A 22353-nucleotide genomic window follows, 5' to 3' on the forward strand; every position below is an offset into this window, starting at 1 on the left:
TAGCAACGCGAAGCTCCGGCTGAGCTTACAGGATCCTCAAATACGTTTAACGAGATTTTATTTAAGCCGTGTAACCGAGTCGCGGCTAATAGAATCGGAATGGACAGAGCTTTAAATGTTACAAGCACTTTCACACGACAAGACGGATTACCCCCTCAGAGACAGACACCGGTGAGTGTGCGTATTCATAACAGCCTGCTCCTCTGTTTGATATGGTGGCATAGTCGGTTTACAGTTCATAGTTGGTTTAATGACTCTTCTGTTTTTTTATTTTCATATAGAGTCAAGAAATTGCACCATCACGCGGACCTCGGCCCAAAGAGTAAGTCTGAGAAGTTTCACCACATATGCTTATTGAATGTGTTATTATTATTTATTTAGTGCCATCACGTGGGTTCCTGGCGACCATATGGATATCCTGTCTTCTGTTTCTGTCTTTAAACTCATTTTACTTGTTCATGATGTCTCTGATTGGATCAATCTATCGTCCTCTTACTCTTTTACCTTCTGTTTCAAGCATAATAGTGTTTTCCAATCAATTGGTTGATATCATCAGTAACCCATTGGTTTGTTTTCTTTTCCATCCAAGATGCTCTCAAAAGCCTTCTCCAGTACTAAAGTCCAAAGGCATCAGTATTTTCTTTACCCAGTTTTTATTGTCAAGCTTTCACATTCATGAAGAACTTCTGGACAATTCTGATCTTCGTTTGTAGAGACACATCATCCCATTTAAAGATCCTTTCAAGCTCTTTCATCCTTGTTCTGCCGAGTGCAGATCTGTGTCATATTTCTTTAATGCTGGAATAGAGTATGCTAGTCGGTCAGTAACCATATCTCCATCGCTCTTCTTCTGCAGAGTTCCCATGCTGGAGTTGGAGAGACTGGGAGACAGGGAAGTGGAGGTGAGAAAATAAATAAATACAAAGAGAAGCAGAGAGAGAGTTAATGCATCCTCCAACGCATCTTCTTCTCTTCACAAGGATGGTGCTTTTATAACAGTAGCCGTAAATCCATCAATTCTGCTGTCAGCCATGAGCTGGGGTACAGCAGCTTCAGCACACCAATCTCAGGTAATCATCCACCCGAACTATTTAAGTGCATTGTCTTGTCATCACTGTCAGAACAAAAACTAAATACAAAGAGTATATTTAAATATATATACTGACAAAATATATCTATTTATTTATTTGTGCGCACCATTTGAAAATGGCATGGTATTTACACACTGTGAATATACCATGATGAACTGATCAATGCAAATGGCCCAAAATGACTTGGATTAGAATATTATGTTACCATATACGTAATGCTGAGAATGTTTTTCATGCTCCTTTGAAGTTTCAATTTTGGAGATACAAGGTTATGTTACCATGTGTGTTTTTTGGACAGCAACAGAATATGTCAGAAAGAAATGCCGCACTGTTTGGGTATCAGTCACCACAGTCCAGCTGCAGAGGCCAGCCACTGAGCAGACCACCTAGCAATCACAAACCAAACATGGAGACCCAGTACTCTGATGAGCTCAGCCAAACCCAGACTAACATCCACACTAGAAGCAGGAAACTGGAGGCAGTGAGTGATTTCTACTTAGCTACTCAAGACTAGCTGTTTTAAAAACTGTTGTTGTGACTAAAAGATTACTGCTGTGTGCATGACCACACTGCTACAAATATATTTCAGAGATGTGCAATTACATTAAATGTATAGTAAAAACCAACATAATGTTGAAAGCGTAGTGCTACTGAATACTAAGGTTTAATATTAAGGATAAAAACTGTACATTATATGCAGATATGTTCATACATCAACATTTTGTGGTTTCAAAAAAATGGATGTAATGTAATGGTTGTTTTGATGTAAATGGTTGTGGTACACTTGAAGGAGGGTCTAAGTGTGGAGAAGAGAAAACAAGCCGTGATTGAACAGATGATGGTGGACCAGCTCTCCAGGTTTGTCGCTCACTCTCCCTCACAAAAAAAGTGTTTTTATAAGATAATAATCATTCCTACGAAACAGCCCTGACATTTTGCTCAGGTTAATATACTTCATGATATTCTGCTTGTGAGTAATGTGTAAAGGGCCCATATCATCAAAAATATAATCTTTTTTTAAGTAATGGACTTTAGTGAACAACGTTAAAGAAGTTCCAAATCCCAGTCCATTTGGTCCATATATGGCTTCAGAACAGCCCATTTGGCATTTATTGTTTTTGTGATGTCACAAAAAACATACATTTACATATATCATATAGTTTAGTTTAACCTGCCATGTTATGATGATGTTAAAAGGAGTGCTCAGGCTACTTTTTGAATGAGGCCAAATGTAAAATCATTTACATGTCAGTCTTACAGGCACAGAAACATCAACAGCTTGTTTAATTCTGAAGGATGATGAGAAGCTGGGAAATCATCTCATCTTTTACTTTTTGATGCATAAAACCACACAAACATAAGAGGATTTCAGAAAAAAAAATATATAAGCAAAATGTAGGATGTGGGCCCTTTAAAATTCCACATCTGCAGCAAATGTAATGAAGTTTTAATCCTGCAGGGCTGTCATCAGTGACCCAGAGCAGAACACTGCTAACCAGTTTGATGTTTCAGCACGCCATAGACGGACTCTCCATCATACCATGTAAAACGACCACCCCACACACCACATCCCTCCATCTCCCCACACACAAGACTTCCTCTTTCAAACAGACACACATGCACATTTTCACATGGTTACAGATTCATTTAGTTTCCTGTTAGTGTCTTACATTAAGGTGTTTGTGTTCACAGGGTGAAAACTCAGAAATCTTTAACAGAGAACCTCTTATCCCACAAACTCTGTTTTCATGCCAGAATTTTATCAAGGTAAGTATGTAGTTGTCAACCCATACAGTTTACCTACATTAAATGTTTTTTTACACAGTTTTTTTATACAGCCATTCACCATAAACTCTGGGCAATAACCTTCAATGATTCAGTTGTTCTCAGATTTGATTATCATGTTCTGTTTTATTAGTATTTCTGCCCAAAAAGTGATCTGATCGGACTGCAGGTGGTGGGGTGGGGTTGGATGGAGGAAATACTGTTACATGAGATGTTATTGCCTCATTTGAGAAACTGGCCAAGACATCGCCAGCATTTAAAAAGTATTATGTTGTAACAGTCAGATTGTCAGTCAAGAAATTAGAATTTAGTTTATGTGTCCCTCCTAGAACAAGAAAATCACTGTGAAATGACTGGAGTGTAATTCATTCTTTCATAGATAAATTTGCTCCTTGATCTCACCAAGTAGATGATGCAACAGAAACTGTTTTATCGGCTCATTGCTGTAACTGTGAACAAGAGACTTTAGCTCTTTCACTGTCAAATGAAGTCAAAATTAATTTCTGACCTGAAATGTTCTATATGAGTATTAGTGAATTTTGAATTATATTTGTTGGTATTAGTGATTTTATTGCTCCAAGTAGTTGCACCCAAAGAAAATGTGTTACATCAACAAAGCCGCTTCCTTTAACCTTACTTGTTTTGGCAACTGTGTTCATGCAATACATTTATTCATGTGAAACCTCTTGACACATTTTAAACATCAGTTCAAATCACTATTCTTGTCTGTAAGCATATATTTTCATGTAAGCGTGATCACTTTTATCTTTACTGATATCTTGTATGTACATTTGTCAAGCAGAGTTAAAAACTATATGTCTAGTAGTCAACAATGCCTTTATATGTGTGCATGTGGATTATTGCTTGACAGATGTGGACGTGAGGCGTGTCGAGAGCTCACTGGGTTTTTCTTTACATGTGATCACACCCTGACAGTGTATGAGTATCGCAGCTTTGGAAAAAACAGGTTTGTAGTTTTAAAATAAATGCTGTCTTTACACAGGGCTTGGATGTGTGGAGGTTAACGCTGGATTATGAAGTGAGCTTTGTTTTAATTTTGCAGGTGCAGTGCATTGCCTTTTATTGCTCGAGGTGTCTACAGGACCCGAGGGCGGCCTTACTGTCTAGCAGATCTCTCACAGGTACCATAGACTTATTATTAACATCATCATAATTATCATCATCATTATTTCTTTCTTATCTTCTTTTCCTCTCTGTCTCTCCATCTCACATACACCCACTCAAACAGCACTGTGCAGAAGTCAGAGATCACCATTTCATCTGTTTAATTTCCAGTCTAAATGACCACTTAGTAGCTGGTATTAATGTTTCAGCATCAGGAAAAAGCAAATAACATTTTAATAGAAAATTACACAGAAACCTCAACAAGTAAATATATTTTTAAGTATTTAGTGTGTCCACCTTTTTTTTACTGTTTTCTGGAAACTTGGTTTCATTCTTAAAAAAACAGCTAGCATGTTTTTCCACACCAAAGCTCAGGCTTAGATGTTGATCGGATTTTCTGCTTCTCATAACCCAAGTGATCACAAACACATTCAGTGATGTTGAGGTCTGGACGAGGGTGTCCCGTTCCTTGTTCTGAAACCACCAGCAGCGTCATTGTTTGGGGCTGTTGTCTTGCTATGCTGTAGTGTTCATTTCTTCCCAACCAGTTGCCTTTAGACTCATCAGTCCATAAGACCTAACTTTATATTTCAAATGACCAGTTTCGGTGTTCTAGTGCAGATTTTCCTCTTTTGTGGCTATTTCATTTTCTCACTTAAAGCTTCTTGACAGCTACACATCCTTTCAGACCATATTGTTGAGTTGTCTTCTCAAAGTGGCAGGGTGGACAGAAACACTTGAGGATGTTTTCTTATGTGAAGTAAGAGTGGAGTTTGATTTTTTTTCCTTTCTCACAAAGATGAAAGCTTTAAGTACTGCTTGTGGTAATGCAACTGACTTATATATCTCATAAATAAATTTTAAATGTGCCTGAGAAAGAAATTTGCGAGGCAGGTAAGGTGAGTTTGAGTAGTTGCTTGTGTGAATGGTAATGTCTGTTTGAAGGGGAACATAATGGATGGAAGTGTTAATGTGGCAGTATGATGCACAAGAGTAAAGACTGGACAAATTAAATACGGATAGATTTGATATGATTATTAAAAGTTGGAGACTTTTGTCATTTTTAGTTAAATATATACAATATCTTGAATAGAAAAATGAATATCTTGTATTTAATGGCCATTTTAATGGGAAATTAAATAAGCGAAAGGGTGGTCTCTGCCTTTTGTACTATAGTATTAATAAACAAAACACAGGCAAAATAACTCATGAAGTCCATCTGTGTATGTTATGCAGGGTGCGGATCTGCGGTTCAGCACAGATATGCCACATCTGCCCGAAAGCCTGAAACAGTGGCCATATCTGACCCTGAGAGTTACAGATGTGGATGAGGAGACCAAGAGGACACTACTGTATGCAAACACACACACACTTGCATAAACACAAATAAGCATATATAAATAATATGTCCAGATAAGTTAGACACCTAATAATCTAGTGTTTCCTTTGATACAATTGTAGTTATAAGGAGTTTGTCTATTTGCTGCATTAAGAGCCTCTACTTTTCTTGCTTTACACTAGATGTTGGAACATTGCTGTGAGGATTTGATTGCATTCAGCTATAAGACAATTAGCAAGGTCAGGCACTTGTTGGATAATTAGTTCTGGGTTACAAATGCCACAAAAAGCCATCATATTGGTTTTGATGGTTTTCCATCACTCCAGATAATGCAATTCTGCTGTTCCAAAGTCTAATACTGGGGGATTATGTCCCTTGAGTCAACGCCTGGCTCCATTTATCAGCAATGCAGTCCTACGGTGATTATAAAACAGTTGCCTGTTTTAGAAGTGGCTGCACCTTAAAGTAGCTGTATTCACTAATCATAAGCTTTGGATATATAATGTATTAGCTGAAGATACAAATGAATGTGCAACTGCATAATATATCACTCTCTCACAGGGCCCAGTCTGGAGAAAGGGAATATTGTCTTTCTGAGGAAGAAAGCAATGATCAGAAGACCTTAAGGGCAGTTCAAGGTTAATATCCTCTAATTTGCATTCATAAATAATTTCTTTCAAGCCCAAGAATATGAAAAGTCTTCTACGCTATCTACAGATTACCTTAGACAGGCTAATTTTCACTTTCCCCACAAATGAATGTGTAAATGAATGGTTGGTATAGTGTAATGGGTAACACCTCTGCCTTCGACGCTATATACTGGGGTTCAATCCCTGCCTGGACAAGCACCCTGCACTATACCAATAAGAGCCCTTGGGCAAGACTCCTAACACTAGTTTTGCCTACCTATGTAAAAAATTATCAAAGTGTAAGTCGCTCTGGATAAGCGATGTCAGCCAAATGCCGTAAATGTAAATTACTTTGAATTGTTCATCTTTGCTGGATCTTTTGCAGTGGCTGTACGTGATAGACTGAGGGGTCGTGCTATCTCAACTCTGATTAGTCTTGGGAGAAGACTGAAGAGTTTAGACCTAAAGAACAAGGGTCTCATTGGCAAAGATGAGCTCAGGGAGTGTCTGATGGAGGAACTGAGTCTTAGCAAGCAGGTACAAACAAATACTAACAAAATAATTAAAAATACTAGCAACAAAAAAGCAGCCAGTAATCCACCAAAAATAAATCTCAATCAATATTTGTTATTTTTGAAAAAGAGCAATGCATATAATGCACTTGAACATAATGTTTATGCTGTCTATACTGTTTGCCAGGACTATGATGCTGTATGGAGGACTGTGGGCCAGCAGGGAGGGCCATTGGTGGACTATGCTGAGATGATGCGTGCTGTTACCGGGGAGATGAGTGAGATCAGAAAAGCCATTTTTATAAAGGTAGCAGAGCAGATACTGCTGCTCCACATAGGCTTAGCTTTTAGATGTATGTGTTGGATAGATATTCTATTTTGAGTCTATCTGTCCATCTTCCTCCAGGTTTATGTGAAACTTGACCCAAATAAAACTGGCTATATTTCTCTGATTGATATTGAGAAATTCTACTCGGCCAAAGTGAACCTGCATTTGGAGCATGGTGAGACTCTGTCTGGTAAATTTCACTCACAGTGTTCATACACTAAGGTGTAGGTGTAACATAGTCAGTATTGGTATTTTCATCATAAAGACACTTCAAATGTTTATTTTATTTGAATTTATTTTATTTTATGTTAATTTGTTAATGAAAACACTTATGATGCCTTATTCTGGAAAGTAAACTGTTATTTAAATTACAATGGAAACAGAGAACACTGGGTTTTACCCATGATGACCACACTGGCTAAATTTGGTTAGTAAAGAACATGGTGAAGTGCAGTGTCAATTACATTGTTTTAAAGAACAATGTTATTGAGTGACCAGTCGTTGTGCTCATGAGTCATTTTTATATTTGGCTGTTTATAGACATGAAAATAGACATCCTGACTTGTATGCGAGACCCAGGAAGGGTCACTAAAGATGTCTCTTATGCTGAATTTGAGGACTATTATCAAGGACTGAGCATTGAAATCTCCAATGACCAGGAGTACATCAACATTCTGAAGAGCACATGGGGCATCTGACTTGTGTGACCTGTGAGTGTGTAGGTATGTCTCTGTATCAGTAAATGGTCATATGCAGGTTAAATTACATGTTTTTATTTGTTTTTTTTTTTATTTTAAGTGAAAATTAGTAAGAAAACACATCTTTTACAGAGAGCACATTTTAATACATAATTACTGTTTATTTTCTGAATTTAACATTTTGGAAAAAAAAATGTCACCTATGCAAAAGTTATGGCACATTTTACCAATATGTTAAACTCAAAATATATTGGTAAAAAATGAAATATGTAATATGAAAATAGGATTGAAATAGTTCACTAAAATTTGAAAAATGTCAGATTTAAGTTTGTTCCCTGTAGAGTGTTATTTTCACTTAGAAAATCAATAAAATATAAATTATAGTTTATATACTATAAATAGACTGGCGTGTTCATACTTTTGCATAGAACTGTATGCACATGGCCAAGGTGCACTGTAGTTATTAGAGATGCACCAACATGAGAATTGTGGCCATACGCTGATATCAGATATTTTTTATTAACATATCTGCCTGTGCTAGTACATAAACATTTATAAAATGTAGATCCACCTGGATTAGCGTTGCAGGGAAATATAATTATTATCCATTATCTATTGCTGTAGATTAACAGATGCAGTTAAATGAAAAATGCTGATATTGTAGCGCGGAAGCCCATATTTCACAAAGCATTCTCATCCCTCAGAGTATAATAAAAGCATCATCAAATGTTACTTTGAAATATTGGTCAATTCTAAAAAACTGTTGAATGCAATAATTTTATTTAAGCAAATATCTGCTAATACCAATATGATTACAATATCACTGTGCAACCCTAATGATTGTGTGCCCATTACAATTGAATTTGGACAAAGTGCTGCAAGAGTACTATAACCTAACTTTATAAATTGTTAATTACGTGCCATATTTAATGCGTTTGTATTAAAGAAGTGCATTTTTTCTTACTGTGTCAGACATCGCAATTATGAGGAAATATTTAAAATTATGTGATTAAGCTCCAATTTACCTACATGCCCTTATTTAAAATATGTTTGCCTTTGACAAAATATGTCCTGTATATTAATTGTACTCTTTTGTAAATCTTACTTTGTCCTGAGCAAGTTTTCTCCCATTTGAGACAATAAAGTAACCTCAATCTTTATGTACTTTATTGAGCTAAAGGGACTTTGGCATAGTCCACCTTCTTATGTTAATTCCTACTGGTACTTTTATTGACAGTTTGATGAGAAAGTAATAATATATACTAAAAATGTGACAGCACTCCTCCTCAGCGCCCAGTAGGAGGTGCTGTTTCATACTTGTGGGTGGTGAGAGACACAGAAAAAGGGCAAAGAAGAGGTGGAAGAACATGGAGGCTGTAAGAGGAGGTAACCAGAAGTTTTGAAAAGAAGACATCTCAGTAGTGCTTCTGTTCTCTAAACCAGTGTAATGGACATATACACACACACCTTAAAATGAAAGGCTATGAATATACTGAGTCAGTTAATGAGTAATTTGAGTGTCCAATATGGACAGTTGTGTTGATGTTCCTGGCTGTGTATCAGTGACCATTAGGCAGGCCGTTGGCACAGCCATCAAAATGCTTATGGTTGTGATCTTCATCCAGACTCTCCTCCTCTTCCTCATCACTTCTTTCATCTCCTTTCATCTGCAGAATGAAAGACTGAAAGTCACTTTTGAATAAGAAATGGTAATACTTTAATATGAGTATGAATCTGTAATAAATGAGGTAGCTCACTCATTGCTCTGCATACTTAGAACTCACTCACTTTGCCAAAGAGGAATTTTTTGACCATGAGAAGAATAAGAGAGGCCCAGAAAATGTGTAGCAGCAGCAGGACTACCAGCATCAGGTTGAAGAAATAATACCCAAAAAATGGTTCAAACTGCTCCAGAGGATATACCCATGTGCAGTGGATCAACCTAAACCATTGGTTTCAGTGTTAGAACTGAAAAGTTAACATTTCAGTATACAAGAACGTGCTTTTATACTATTCAACCTTTTCTCCTTCATACTTACCAGAAAGGAAAGATGACTAGCCTGGTTACCATGAATAAAACAGTGAAGAGGACGAAAATGCTGTTGCAGGTACGTTCCCATCTTGCATAATTAAACATCTTCCCAGACTGACAAAGAGGAACACAGACCAGTTAAATCAGTTAACCCCCTAAACTGGAAGCCTGTTAATTGATCTTAAATGTTATTATTTCTATGTAGCTGACAGTGGGGCCTAAAAGGCTATAATTTTTGTTAAATAAAATAATCATGCTTTTATTGAAACTTTGCAAGTTTTGTTTTACTACTCTTATTGTTGAGTTTTGCTTGGGAACAAAATGTTTATTTCCTGAACGACCCAACAAAAATGGTCCAGCCAGGATTTTCTTTTCATTGTATCTAGGAGGATATAGCCAAACTACCTTGCTTATTGGTTAGGCCTTCAGTTCAACTCCTGAAGGCCTATCCAAAGGTGATTTCTAGGAGGTCGGACCAATTTTGTTAGAAAAAAATAGGAAGGCCATCTGGAAGTAATAGAAGACTGAAGAAGACAGCCCAGTGTGCTTTAGTCAGTCTTTTCAAATGGTAAATAGCAGCAAGAGCTCTATACCAGAGCTTTTTACTGAAAGAGTCACTGCTACTGTCGTAGTAAAACTACTACAAGGGGAAAAAAGGGTTTAAACTAACAAGCTTTATGGAATGTCTTTTCCAAGTTCCAGATGTCCACATTTGATGCAGAATGGCCAAAAAATATTCACATGAATTAATTTTTGGCATTCATTTTGAGCTGAAGGCTTTGCCAACAGTCAGTGTACCACTAGAAACCAATATACCAATATATTAAGCTATGTTATGAGCATGATGGGCTGAAATGTGGGCTACATACAGGCTTATAGAGTTTTAGAGGTTAAATGAATATGAAACTGAGTGAATACATGAAGCATCTCTCCATCTCTCTCACTCGCCTTCTCTCTGTCTCTTTCTCTGTCTCTCGTACCTCTAGTAAAACGTCGGCGGCATCATGCACCAGCATAACTAGAGTACCAATTCGAATGTAGTTTGCACACCAGGAGAATGACAATAGTGTCAGAGTGGCCCAGTGATGCACCAGCTGCTCTTTAAAGTCCTACAGGCAGACAGACAGAGACTTTGATCTGTAACAGGCAAGATAGCATATCAGTGCTGTATGATAACACATCAAGAGCAGTTTATTAACATCAGGCGATAGGTGATAAAAAAAAAGAAAGGTGATAAAAGAGCAGAGATAGCTCAAAATTTCCTTTGTCATAGAAAAAACCAGACATTCGTACTAAGACTGTCATCAAAATTTTGCAACCATATATAGTTTTCTTTTTTCCCCCCTCTGTTCTTACAGTCCATATTTGGTAGCTATGCTGCAAGTACATTTTTAATTTTGTTGTTTTTGTGATGTCACAAAAAGCAATATATTTACGTATATCCACCTATTCACACTGATGTTATAAGCACTCTTTCAGCCCATACTGCTTTTTGACTGAGGTACAATAAAGGGCTGACAATCAGAACAGCGCTCATTTGCATGTATAGGTCTTAAGGGCACATTAGCAATGCTTAGAAAAATTAGCAAGGATTAGCAAAAAGTAGGCTGCTTAATTCCAATAATATAAGGAGAGGTTGACAAATGGTCATGTAAAAGTGAATTATGACTATTTTTGGTAAATAAAACAACACAAATGTCATAAGTTGACCACAAGGAAAAAAATAAAACATGTTTTATTCTTATATACACAACCCCAATTCCAGTGAAGTTGGGACATTGTGTAAAACATAAATAAAAACAGAATACAATTATTTGCAAATCCTTTTCAACCTATATTCAATTGAATACACTACAAAGACAAGATATTTAATGTTAAAATGGATAAACTTTATTGTTTTTGCAAATATTCACTCATTTTAAATTTGATGCCTGCAAAATGTTCTGAAGAAGTTGGGACAGGGGCAACAAACGACTGGGAAAGTTGAGGAACACTGTCATTATATACCTTTTTACAGAATCTGAAAATGACTTTTTGTTCTTTACATTGTGTCAGTGGCTCATTAGACATTATCCAAAATGACTAAAAATGACTTCAGATTAAATTTTTTACATATTTTGCTTTTTATGTAAGGTTTTGTTCCAACTGTGACTATATATATGTATGAATTTACTGAGAACTGAATATACGTGCTTAAATGTGATAAGAAGGTTATAGGATGAACTCTCACCTTGCGTTTGATGTCTACTGCCACACTGAACAAGAGGGAGCCATAAAAACTTATCTCAATCATGTAATACCAATACTGAGAGTCCAGCAGGGTCTATACACACAGACACATCAACAGGCATTTAAAAACCAAATCTCATGCATGCACACACATAGACATACACACACAATGTCACATGCAAAAACCAGCAGGCCTCTCCCATGAAAAAATGTATGTAAAAAAATTAAAAACAACATCTTGACACACATAGAAAGCCCTCCCAACTCTGCATGCAAATACAGACACTCAGTATCATTCTAACACCCGTACACACACATTCACTGTCAATAGAACACAGTGTTGTTTGTAAAAAAAAAAAAAATACACACAGATTATTAAATCAAACAGCATATGCTCAACTTTGAGTTCGTAAATAAGTCAATTCTAATGTGTTGATGGGAAATCTCTGTTTATGAGGCAACTTTTCACTTAGTTTTTATGTTTCAATTTTTTTTCTTTTTCATTTAATCAGCTCAAATGACAGTGTGGATTGGTTCATATCAGCTCCCGCTCCAACCTGGCTCTGCCCACTCATCATCACCCTCACCTGTAGCTAGTTTAAGGACTCATTAAGACTCTTAAATGCCTTGGTTTGTGTTTGCAGTTGGCAAATTCCTGCCCTCTTAACTAAGCTTAGTTTTCTTGTGTTTTCAACCCTTGCCTTATTTTCTGGTTTATGATCATCCCTCTTCTGTTCACTCTCCTGTCTCCCTTGAGCATTATGGAAGAATAATAAACCTACTTTGTACACACATCCTACCTACTCATGTTTGCATGTTTTATTGTAATATTTCTGCATCACTGTTGCATATAATATTTCTTTAAATAATATTTAGATCATGAATCATAGGTGTTCAGACATAAGTTAAACCTGTTTGCTTGGCCAAGTCAAATCTAAGCACCTGAGAAGGATTTGAGTCCAATATGTCTGACGCACACCTATAGCAAATCAAAGGTGTCATAAAAAAAATATATATATACCTGTTTGGGAAATCCCGCCCACACTTCCCGTAAATCATAAAACCAGGGTTTCTGTAACAAAGGAAATCACAAATCATACAAATGTTCTGTAAATTCATTTGAATATATATGTGTGTGTGTGTGTGTGTGTGTGTGTGTGTGTGTGTGTGTGTGTGTGTGTGTGTGCGTGTGTGCGTGCGTGTGTAACAGGAGCTTGTCCATGCCTGTTGTGGAGTTTTGACTTGCTGTGAATGACAGGATTTGGCTGGAGCCTTGTGGGAATATATAACTTATTATCCTTGAGGCACATCACACACTTGCTCATGCATGCACATGTAAACTCCTACACACACTTGATTCAAGGTCATTTTGAGACATTCTGCCTGAAATAGGCTCTGATTCATTGGGTAATAGTACACTTTCTATTCAGAAATTGGCTAATAGTACACTATCTATTCAGTGCTTGAGTACTCACATCATGTAGAGCCAGCAGGCCTCCCAGGAAAGCACAAAGGTAAAACACAAACCTCCAACTGTACAGAACAGCAGATATTTCACACAGATAAAAGCTATCAATATCATACAGTCTAGTAGACCACTTAAAGACAGAGTGCATAGCTGGGATGGGATGCCTAAGAAGAATTCCTGTCATGATATCAGTGACCAAAATGATCACAGCATTACTATAAATGCTGAAAATATTTAGAAAACACTAATAAACATATACATTGACAATATTTCACCATAGATATTGTCAGAGGTCTTAATTTACATACAATCCTAGCACCCTGTAATAGTTGCAGTTTTCATATATGAAACTGGGTAAAAACAAGCACACACTTAATGCTTTATATGTCAACATAACACAAAAACAAACTTTATTGAAAGAAACATATCTGTGGATAGTTTGTAGTGTGGATAGATCACACTGACAGTGGCTCTTTTTGGCAAAATGTGCATGTGGTCCACAGTCGCCCTATGTTTAAGCTTGCAGTGGCAAGGCATTTGATTGGTCAGGGAGATTTAGTGGAAAATATGATCAGTAATATAAGCTATGTCGTTTTTGGACATAATGCTGTCCAACCAAAATTATCATGCATAATTTCAAAAAGTGTGTGGGACATGCTTCCTATTAGAATTTGCACCAGTGGGGATTGTATAGACTGCATGCAGCATGTGACCAAAAGTCTGGTATATTAAACAAAACATCATATTTCATTAAAAAAACTCATGTTTTACACCAAATATATTGAAAAAAGTATATGTGTGTATACTCTTCAAAAGTCGTTACACTGAAATACTAAATGTAAGTACTAAATTTTACACCAAAAATTTAATACAATGTATAAATATAAGATTATTACTACTGTTTACTGTTCAGAATCTAAGTATTAATTATATACAATAATATATACAATTATACAATCTATAAATATTTAAGCAGTCCTGTTGCATGCTTTGATGGAAAACTGACTTTTTAAATGAAGGTAATTAATCAAATTTGAGACATTATGAATATTGTTGGATTTTATTCTGCAGTATATCATTAAAATCTGTAACTCATTCAAACTAGATATTATGTAAATCCCAGCTCACAGTATATGAATATTTTTAGTAAATTATCCAGGTTATTACAGTGTTTTCACATTATCCATTAGTGTTAGCTAAGCTGTGTGAGTGTGTGTGTGTACCTAGCTTCTCTGAATTTCTTCAGCACGCCTGGTCTGTCCTGGTTTCTCCTTCTGCGAAACCAGTTTTCAACCTGCCGCTCCGTCCAGCTCACCTTTTTACTGAGGCCTCTTACATCTGCCTACATATACACACAGACATATGTACATACACAGAGCCGTTACAGGGTAGGCATATTTTCAGTGAATGTCTGTGTGCATGGTTTTTCTGTGAAACAGTAGAGTCCATGTGTGGGTTTACCTGTGAGGGCTGTTTAGAATGTGTTCTGTAGAACTGCTCCAGTGTGGGGTTTTGTGACGCTTTGGGATGTACTTTGTCTTTCACTCCAAGGGCTGCAGCGATATGTGGGGCAATCAGTCTGTCAGGAATAAGAACAGGTCAGCACACTGCACAGACCTCCACCTTCTACACACCTCACCTCAACTTCCATTCCCTTCTGTTTCATTTCACACACATGTAAATGCATGTTCACTGCCACAGTTATGCTGTCTGGCCAAACAATTTGTTCATCACACCTCATAGTGGGTGTGGCTTGAATGTCCGCATATGTGTGTTTGTTTTCATGCATTTTGTGGACAAATGAAATGTATCACTTGTCGTATTCATGCATTTTATTCTTTTACATGCAGTGCAGATTTAAATATGTTAAACTACATAAGAAATACGATTTTTTGAAAACAACATAATTTAATACAAAGTATTAAATGATTAATAATAAGATACTGTATGTACTGATGTTATCTGCTTCAAGACTTGATTACCACTTTTCATAGACAAGGATAAACTAAGTATTCATTTTATTACAACGTTGTGATGTTCTACAGCATTCTCAGTCATACAGAATCATCTACAGCTCTGTAAAAAGCCCCCTACTAACTATGTAAAAACTATAAAATAGCACGGGACTAGTATATTAAGTAGGCACATGTTGCGGTGGTGCTTGAGAGAAGAGTCGGGTGAAGCCATTTTCTTTTCTTTAGCTCTTTAATGAGAACAAGTGGAAAAAGAAATATGTCTGCACTAAACTCTCAGGCTAAGTTACCACTAAAGAATGTTTTCACACCACTGGTGACCCCCCCTCCCTCCCACACAAAACACACATTAACCCACATACCCAAATACAAAATAACATCAGTAGTATATAACACGTCCTTAATTTAAAGAACAACAGCATAAACACACAATTATGCTGTCTTTAGGGGCTACATTTCCCACCACCCACAAGGTCCAGCATAGGGGAGCGGTGCAGTGCTGCACATGCAGTGGGAGACTGCAGGGGGGCCCTTGGCAGCCTAGACTTGGTATGTGGAATCAAACCTCACTGTGGGGGGCGGGGTCGGAGCTTGTGTGGGGATACCAACTAGATATAGTTGGGCTGACCTCCACCCACAGTGTTGGCTCTGGAACCAAACTCCTTGATAGGGGTTGGTCCCTCTCCTACTCAGGGATTGCACAGGGTGAGAGGCGCTGGGTGGGATTGGGGATACTCACGAGTCCCCGGCTGGCAGCCGTGCAGTTGGAGTTTGTCCCAGTGCACAAGAGGATCGATTCAATGTGAATTAAAATCACAAAGGGGAAAACTCTGACTGTTGTGTGTGCTTATGCACCAAACAACAGGACAGATTATTCGGCCTTCTTGGAGTGAGTGGGCGGGGTTCTGGAAAGGGTCCTGCCTTCAGACTCCATAGTCTTACTGGGGGACTTCAATACACATGTTGGCAATGACTGGGAGACCTGAAGAGGCATGATTGGGAAGAACGGCCTGCTTGATCTAAACCAGAATGGTGAATTGTTATTGGACTTCTGTACCAGGGATGGATTGTCCATAACGAACACCACGTTCGAACACAAGTGTACATGGTACCACAGCTCCTTGGGTCAGAGGTCAATGATCGACTTTGTTGTCGTTTCATCTGACTTGGGACCAAATGTTCGGGACACTCATGTAAAGAGACGTGCTGAGCAACTGATCACCATCTGGTCTTGAGTTGGATCAGATGGCAAGGAAAACTGATGGTCAGACCCAGTAGGCCCAAGCGAATAGTGAGGGTGTGCTGGGAACGAATGTCAGAGGCCCCTGTTTGGAATGATTTCAACTCCCACCTCCGGGAGAGCTTTTCTCATGTTCCGGGGGAGGTAGGGGACATGGAGTCTGAATGGACCCTGCTCAAAACCTCCATTGTGGAAGCTGCCAGGCATAGCTGTGGCCAAAAGCTTGTGGGTACCTGTTGGGGCAGTAACCCAAGAACTCACTGGTGGACACCAGTGGTGAGGGAGGCCATCAAGCTGAAGAAAGAGGCCTTTAGGGACTGGATGGCCTGAAGGACTCCTGACTCAGCAGAGAGGTACCAACAGGCAAAAAAGTTGGCAGCCGCAATGGTGGCAGAAGAAAAATCCAAGAAAAATGGGAGGAGTTTGGCAAAGCCATGGAAAAAGACTTTTGGTTGGCTTCAAGGAGGTTCTGGACAACTGTCCAGCGACTCAGGAGTGGTCGTGGTGGCTGCGCCCAAGCTGTATTCAGCAAAGGTGGAGAAACCCTGACTTCAAATGACGATATTGTTGGTTGGTGGAAGGAGCACTTTGAAGAACTCTGGTTGACATGCCTCCCTCACAGGAGTGAGGGCCGGAGGCCTCTGGTGGGTCAAGCACCATTACCTTGGTGGAGGTCACTGAGGTACTTGGCAAGCTCTTCAGTGGCAAGGCACTGGGGGTGGATGAGGCTTTGGATATTGCGGGGCTGTCGTGGCTGATGCGCCTCTGCAATATTGCATGGACCTCAGGAACAGTACCCTTGGACTGGCAGACCGGGATGGTGGTTGCAGCTGAGTGTGAAGCGGTTGGTATGCGGATCAGCATCTCCAAATCTGAGTCCATGGTCTTGGCCCAGGGTGGAATGCCCACTCCAGGTACAGGGAAAGGACTTGCCCCAGGTGGAGGAGTTTAAGTATCTCAGGGTCTTGTTCACGAGTGATGGGAAGAGGGATCGTGAGATCTGCCGCAGGCTGGGACAGGCAGCAGCAGTAATGTGGTCACTTTACCAGACTGTAGTGGTGAAGAGGGAGCTGAGCCATAAGGCAAAGTTCTCTGTTTACTGGCCATCTACGTCCTGACCCTTACCTATGGTCATGAGCGGTGGGTAATGACCAAAAGAATGAGATCGCGAATACAAGCGGCGGAAATGAGCTTTCTTCGCAGGGTGGTGGGCTACACTCTATTTGATAGGGTGAGAAGCTCAGTCATCTGGGAGGAGCTCGGAGTAGAGCCGCTACTCCTCCGCATTGAGAGGAGCCAGCTGAGGTGGTTCGGGCATCTGATTCGGATGCCCCCTGGACGCCTCCTGGTGGCATGGCCTACTGGGATAAGACCCCAGGGTTGTCCTAGGACCTGCTGGAGGGATTACATCTCCAAGTTGGCCTGGGAGCGGCTTGGGGTCCCTGGGAATGAGCTGGAGGAAGTTGCGGCGGACAGGGTCATCTGGGATTCTCTGCTCTCCCAACTGCTACCGCGATCCTATCTGGATTAAGCAGTTAATGACGATAATGATGATGATGATAATTTCCCATGAGCCTTATTTGTAGAACATCAAAACGCTCATTGCATGGCCAGTGGCAGAACGCCACAATATAATACATATGAAACAGATTAGTATATATTACTGCATGCATTGCTTTTAAAAACCTAAAAACCTCTCCTCTTGGCAGCCCAGTATTAAGTGTAGATATCATCGAATACCTGGTTTGGCTAGTCAAAGATTCATTCTGTCAAGTGTGGTGGCTGTGCAATATAACATATTTGTGATTCCAGATTTTGACAAGGTATAAAATGTGTGTCTCAGTATGTGTATGTGTGCACATGTGTACCTCTCATAAAGGACTCTGAGGCCCAACAGTAGCACTGCTATAGGTAAAGTGATGTACAGGTGGGACACATGAGCGTATACCCGCCCCTCTTTATCCTGCAGGTCCGCCCATGTTACATTCACAGGCAACCACAGACGATCCCACCAAAACCACTCACTGAGCATCGCCCTGGAAAACACACACACACACACACACACACACACACACACACACACACACACACACACACACACACACACACACACACACACACACACACACAGATTAAAGCAGCTTCCAGCAATCTGACCAGAGTGATTCAGTCACCCTGCATCACCATCCTGTCACACACAAACCTCCAACTACATACATACATAGATGTATAAATCATAACTTAGTCAAACCTTCTGCAGTGAGAAAATAATCTGATTTTGCTTATACAGACCAGCCATTAACTCAATGGTTATGAAATTATGAATGTGTTTTCTAAAAAAAATAACCAAAATATGACACGTGGTGTTTGTCTAAGCAAAGAAATACAGGCTGTTGACTGTTGTTGACACATCCACACACATTCTAATCGCTTACATTAGTACTGAAATAGAGAGAAAGCTTCTCTTCATCAAAGTAAACATTGACATTGTGATGAGTTTAGACAGTTACAGGTCAGTAAAGGAACACCTCAAGGCAAACTGTGTTCTAATGAAGAGATAAATGTTCACTGCTACACTCACAAATACACAGGAAATCTAGTCTAGTCTACCAAAGATCTTTAATCTCTTTCTGCAAGCCTTGTGGCAATTCTGTGGAAAGTCCAATATAAGTATAATTAGGATACTGTTGACTGTCATTGTATGATATATTGTGACTGTGTGTTGAATAGTTTCACAGGACCAGACGAGTTCTCATAACAAGATAATTTGGGGACAACTATGAGGGACTTTGGGCTAAATGTGGGTGAGAACAGACTACAGCAATTTTGGGGGTAGGTTGTAGATCGGGCGTATTTATTAGCATTAGATTTCACTGCAATCAGGGACTAAAGGTTGAACAGATGGTCCCCAAATGATATGATCTCATAGCAAGATCACATCTGGCTCAGCGAAACTATGTGTTGAGCTGCTAGTGAGCAACAAGAGGTAAAATGGAGAGGAGTGTGAGCCCCCTGCTGTGAAAACAATTAAAATGCAGCTTCTTAGTTTCATATTATTGTGTACTACAACAATAAAAATAACATTTAAGAGACCCTTATTAGTCCCACAATGGGGAAATTTCACCTCTGCATTTAACCCATCTGTGAAGTGAAACACCACATACACACTAGTGAGCACACACACACGAGGGGGCAATGAGCACACTTGCCCAGAGCAGTGGGCAGCCCTATCCACAGCAGCTGGAGAGCAGCTGGGGGTTAGGTGCCTTGCTCAAGGATACCTCAGTCATGGACTGTCAGCTCTGGCGATTGAACTTACGACCTTCCGGTCACAAGGCCGGTTCCCTAACCTCCAGCGCATGACCACCCTCACAAACGTTAAACACAATAAAATTTTCATTTTTACCTAGGAAGACAACAATTAAGCCTTTTCATTTTAAGGTTTTGTAAATCAAATAATTTACCTTGAAATGTATGTCAACAAAGTCAGTGAAGAAAAAAACATGGCATAGTTCAACCTCCAAATTGAATTTTATAGCAGTAGCTACATTTATGTGTTTGTGTGTGTGTGAGAGAGAGACACAGAGAGAGGGAGAGAGCAGGTTGAAAGCATGTTAGAACAGCTCTGAAAGGAGCCTGTTAGTGCACTTTATATAATGACTTTTGTGTTTAAGATGGATAAACTAACTGACACTCTATTCTGATAGAGTTAAACAGTTCATTGTCCTCAGTTAGTCACACAAGCTCTTTTAGATCTTCTGAACTTCTTGAATTACACAAAGGAGTTCACCTCAGGAATGCCCAACTAGAGGTTCCAATAGCACCACATGGCTAGGATGAGCTTGTGCATTAAAAAACACTGCTTTGAGTTTGCAGCCATGAAGCACATACTCAGTTACATTTATTTTAGCCCGAAGTCAAGCAGACACAGTAAAGTCATGAGAAAAAAAGCCAGAAAAAGCCCTACCTGCCTTTTCTCCACTCTCTCTTCTCTGCCTGGTTGAAACAGGTAAGCCCTCCCTCTGCCTGTTTCTCACACACTCCCTCTCTTCTGTAACAGCCATCCCTCCACCCTCTATGTTTTTCACACACACACACACACACACACACACACACACACACACACACACACACACACACACACACACACACACACACACACACACAGACAAGACACACCCTTAGTCAGTGATCCTCAGAAGTCCTGCCCAGAATAATGACTCCACACACATTTTCTCAGTATACTTTAACCTCCTCCCCACCACCACCACCACCACCACAAAGAGCCCACTGAATAATAGCCTGTGTGTGCTGTAGGGAGGCCAATGAAAAAGATAGCCTATGAGTTTGGGGTTGTAAAAGGGAGAGAGATCCCTAGAGACCCTAGATTGAGAGAGAGAGAGAGAGAGACATGGGGATTGGAGAATTTTTTCAGGGATAAAAATGAGTGCCTTGAAATTCAAAGAGTAACCTTAATGAACAACCACCTGGAATACCATAGAAAGCGCTTTACCATAGAAATCACTTAGCAACACCTTAGCAACCACCTGAGATACCTTAGCAACCACTCAGGATACCACCCACCATACTGGGGAATTGCTTAAGCTGTGCAGTTACTCTTCAGGAAATGCATTGTGTAGTTTTCTCATAACATCTTTAAATACTTTTGTTATAATAACATTTATGCAGTATCAAGCACACTACTGATATACAGTGGGGTTTTGACTAATGGAAACATTTTAACTCAGACTGAGACCACTTGTTAGAATGCTTTCCTTTTGCCTTTCCATAACAAATGGTATCATTAGCATAATAATTGTCAATTTTTATATAATATATATATATATATATATATATATATATATATATACATTTATATAATATTTACATGAATTTTAGAATTTATTAGTATTTGGTATGCCCTCCTTTTGCTTTGTGCACTTGTGCACTTGAGCTTTTGAACACAAGCGTTATTGGAAGAGATAAGACTTACAAAATGGTAATTTGTGACATGGTCAGTATCAGAAATTTGGTTACATTTTTCATTTTACCTGTCATTTCCAGGCTTAAATTAAAAAAAAAATCCTGATTTTCAATGTGGTCTCAGAAGTTTGGACCCCGATATAGCTTATTCTGTATATTGTGCATATTTTACAAAAGTAGCACAAATGGTAAGATATTTAATCATGAAGCTATTCATTTCAAAACTACCATGTTCAGAATAAGTGATACTTTTTAAATCCCACAATTAGGGAAATTCCACCTCTACATTTAACCCATCTGTGAAGCGAAACACCAGATACACACTAGTGAAGACACACACACTAGGGGGCAGTGAGCACACTCAGAGTGGTGGGCAGCCCTCTCCATGGTGCCCAGGGAGCAGTTGGGGGTTAGGTGTCTTGCTCAAGGACACCTCAGTCATGGACTGTCGGTGCCAGGGATCAAACCAGCAACCTTCCGGTTACAGGGCCAGGTCCCTAACCTCCAGCCCACGACTGCCCCCATGACAAATGCAAACTCAACAGCTATGCAAATACAAGTCACGTCATAAATTGCACTGCTTTCCACGTATTTTGACTTATTAATTGAATACCTGTTTCTTACCATACCAAAGTCAAAAGGTCAGTGTTTTGTTGCCCAGTGTTCAAGTTGCCCCTCCAAAACTATTATATACAGAAGCTATCCTAAAAGCTCAGCTTATCATTTGTGTTCTTGTCTTCTAAAAGGCTTACATTGGCTCCATAATGTGCTTGAACTTTGTCTTTTTACACAAAAGTTCAATATATCAGTATCATTAAAGCAACATATTTCTGAAATTTTAGCTAAGTTAATGTTATCCAGTCCTATCAGCAGTCCTGAAAGCTCTCAGCTCATAAACATTTATTACATAAAAATAAAATA

General features: G+C 39.1%; 2 protein-coding genes across 6 annotated transcripts; one reads left to right on the forward strand and one right to left on the reverse strand.

The window, feature by feature from the left end:
• The first annotated feature begins 9 nt into the window (after nt 1–9).
• caps2 (calcyphosine 2) lies at nt 10–12567 on the forward strand. 4 transcript variants are annotated; one of them, XM_017717527.2, is made up of 18 exons: nt 10–177; nt 282–322; nt 857–902; nt 981–1070; nt 1390–1572; nt 1882–1949; nt 2551–2634; nt 2784–2858; nt 3748–3843; nt 3940–4018; nt 5238–5353; nt 5902–5978; nt 6355–6506; nt 6669–6788; nt 6888–6984; nt 7350–7531; nt 9550–9615; nt 12281–12567. In XM_017717527.2, exons 1-16 carry the CDS (start codon nt 100–102, stop codon nt 7505–7507), a joined length of 1560 nt encoding a protein of 519 aa, XP_017573016.1. In that variant the 5' UTR covers nt 10–99; the 3' UTR covers nt 7508–7531; nt 9550–9615; nt 12281–12567. The 4 variants fall into 4 exon arrangements, with proteins under 4 accessions (XP_017573016.1, XP_037395724.1, XP_037395723.1 ...); XM_037539827.1 differs by having other exon boundaries at nt 10–171; XM_037539826.1 differs by lacking the exon at nt 12281–12567 and having other exon boundaries at nt 9550–9927.
• On the reverse strand, nt 8936–20488 carry cers3b (ceramide synthase 3b). Of its 2 annotated transcripts, none has more exons than XM_037539829.1 (11): nt 20417–20488; nt 18318–18485; nt 14698–14815; nt 14460–14578; nt 13244–13301; nt 12790–12840; nt 11770–11862; nt 10520–10648; nt 9547–9653; nt 9296–9449; nt 8936–9174 (listed from the first exon to the last, which is right to left on the reverse strand). In XM_037539829.1, the coding sequence occupies exons 2-11, from the start codon at nt 18479–18481 to the stop codon at nt 9067–9069; spliced, it is 1101 nt and encodes a 366-aa protein (XP_037395726.1). In that variant the 5' UTR covers nt 18482–18485; nt 20417–20488; the 3' UTR covers nt 8936–9066. The 2 variants fall into 2 exon arrangements, with proteins under 2 accessions (XP_037395726.1, XP_037395725.1); XM_037539828.1 differs by lacking the exon at nt 20417–20488 and adding an exon at nt 19914–19935.
• Nucleotides 20489–22353: the final 1865 nt, after the last annotated feature.

The sequence above is a fragment of the Pygocentrus nattereri genome, chromosome 7, assembly GCF_015220715.1.
Source record: "Pygocentrus nattereri isolate fPygNat1 chromosome 7, fPygNat1.pri, whole genome shotgun sequence".
Taxonomy (NCBI): domain Eukaryota; kingdom Metazoa; phylum Chordata; class Actinopteri; order Characiformes; family Serrasalmidae; genus Pygocentrus; species Pygocentrus nattereri.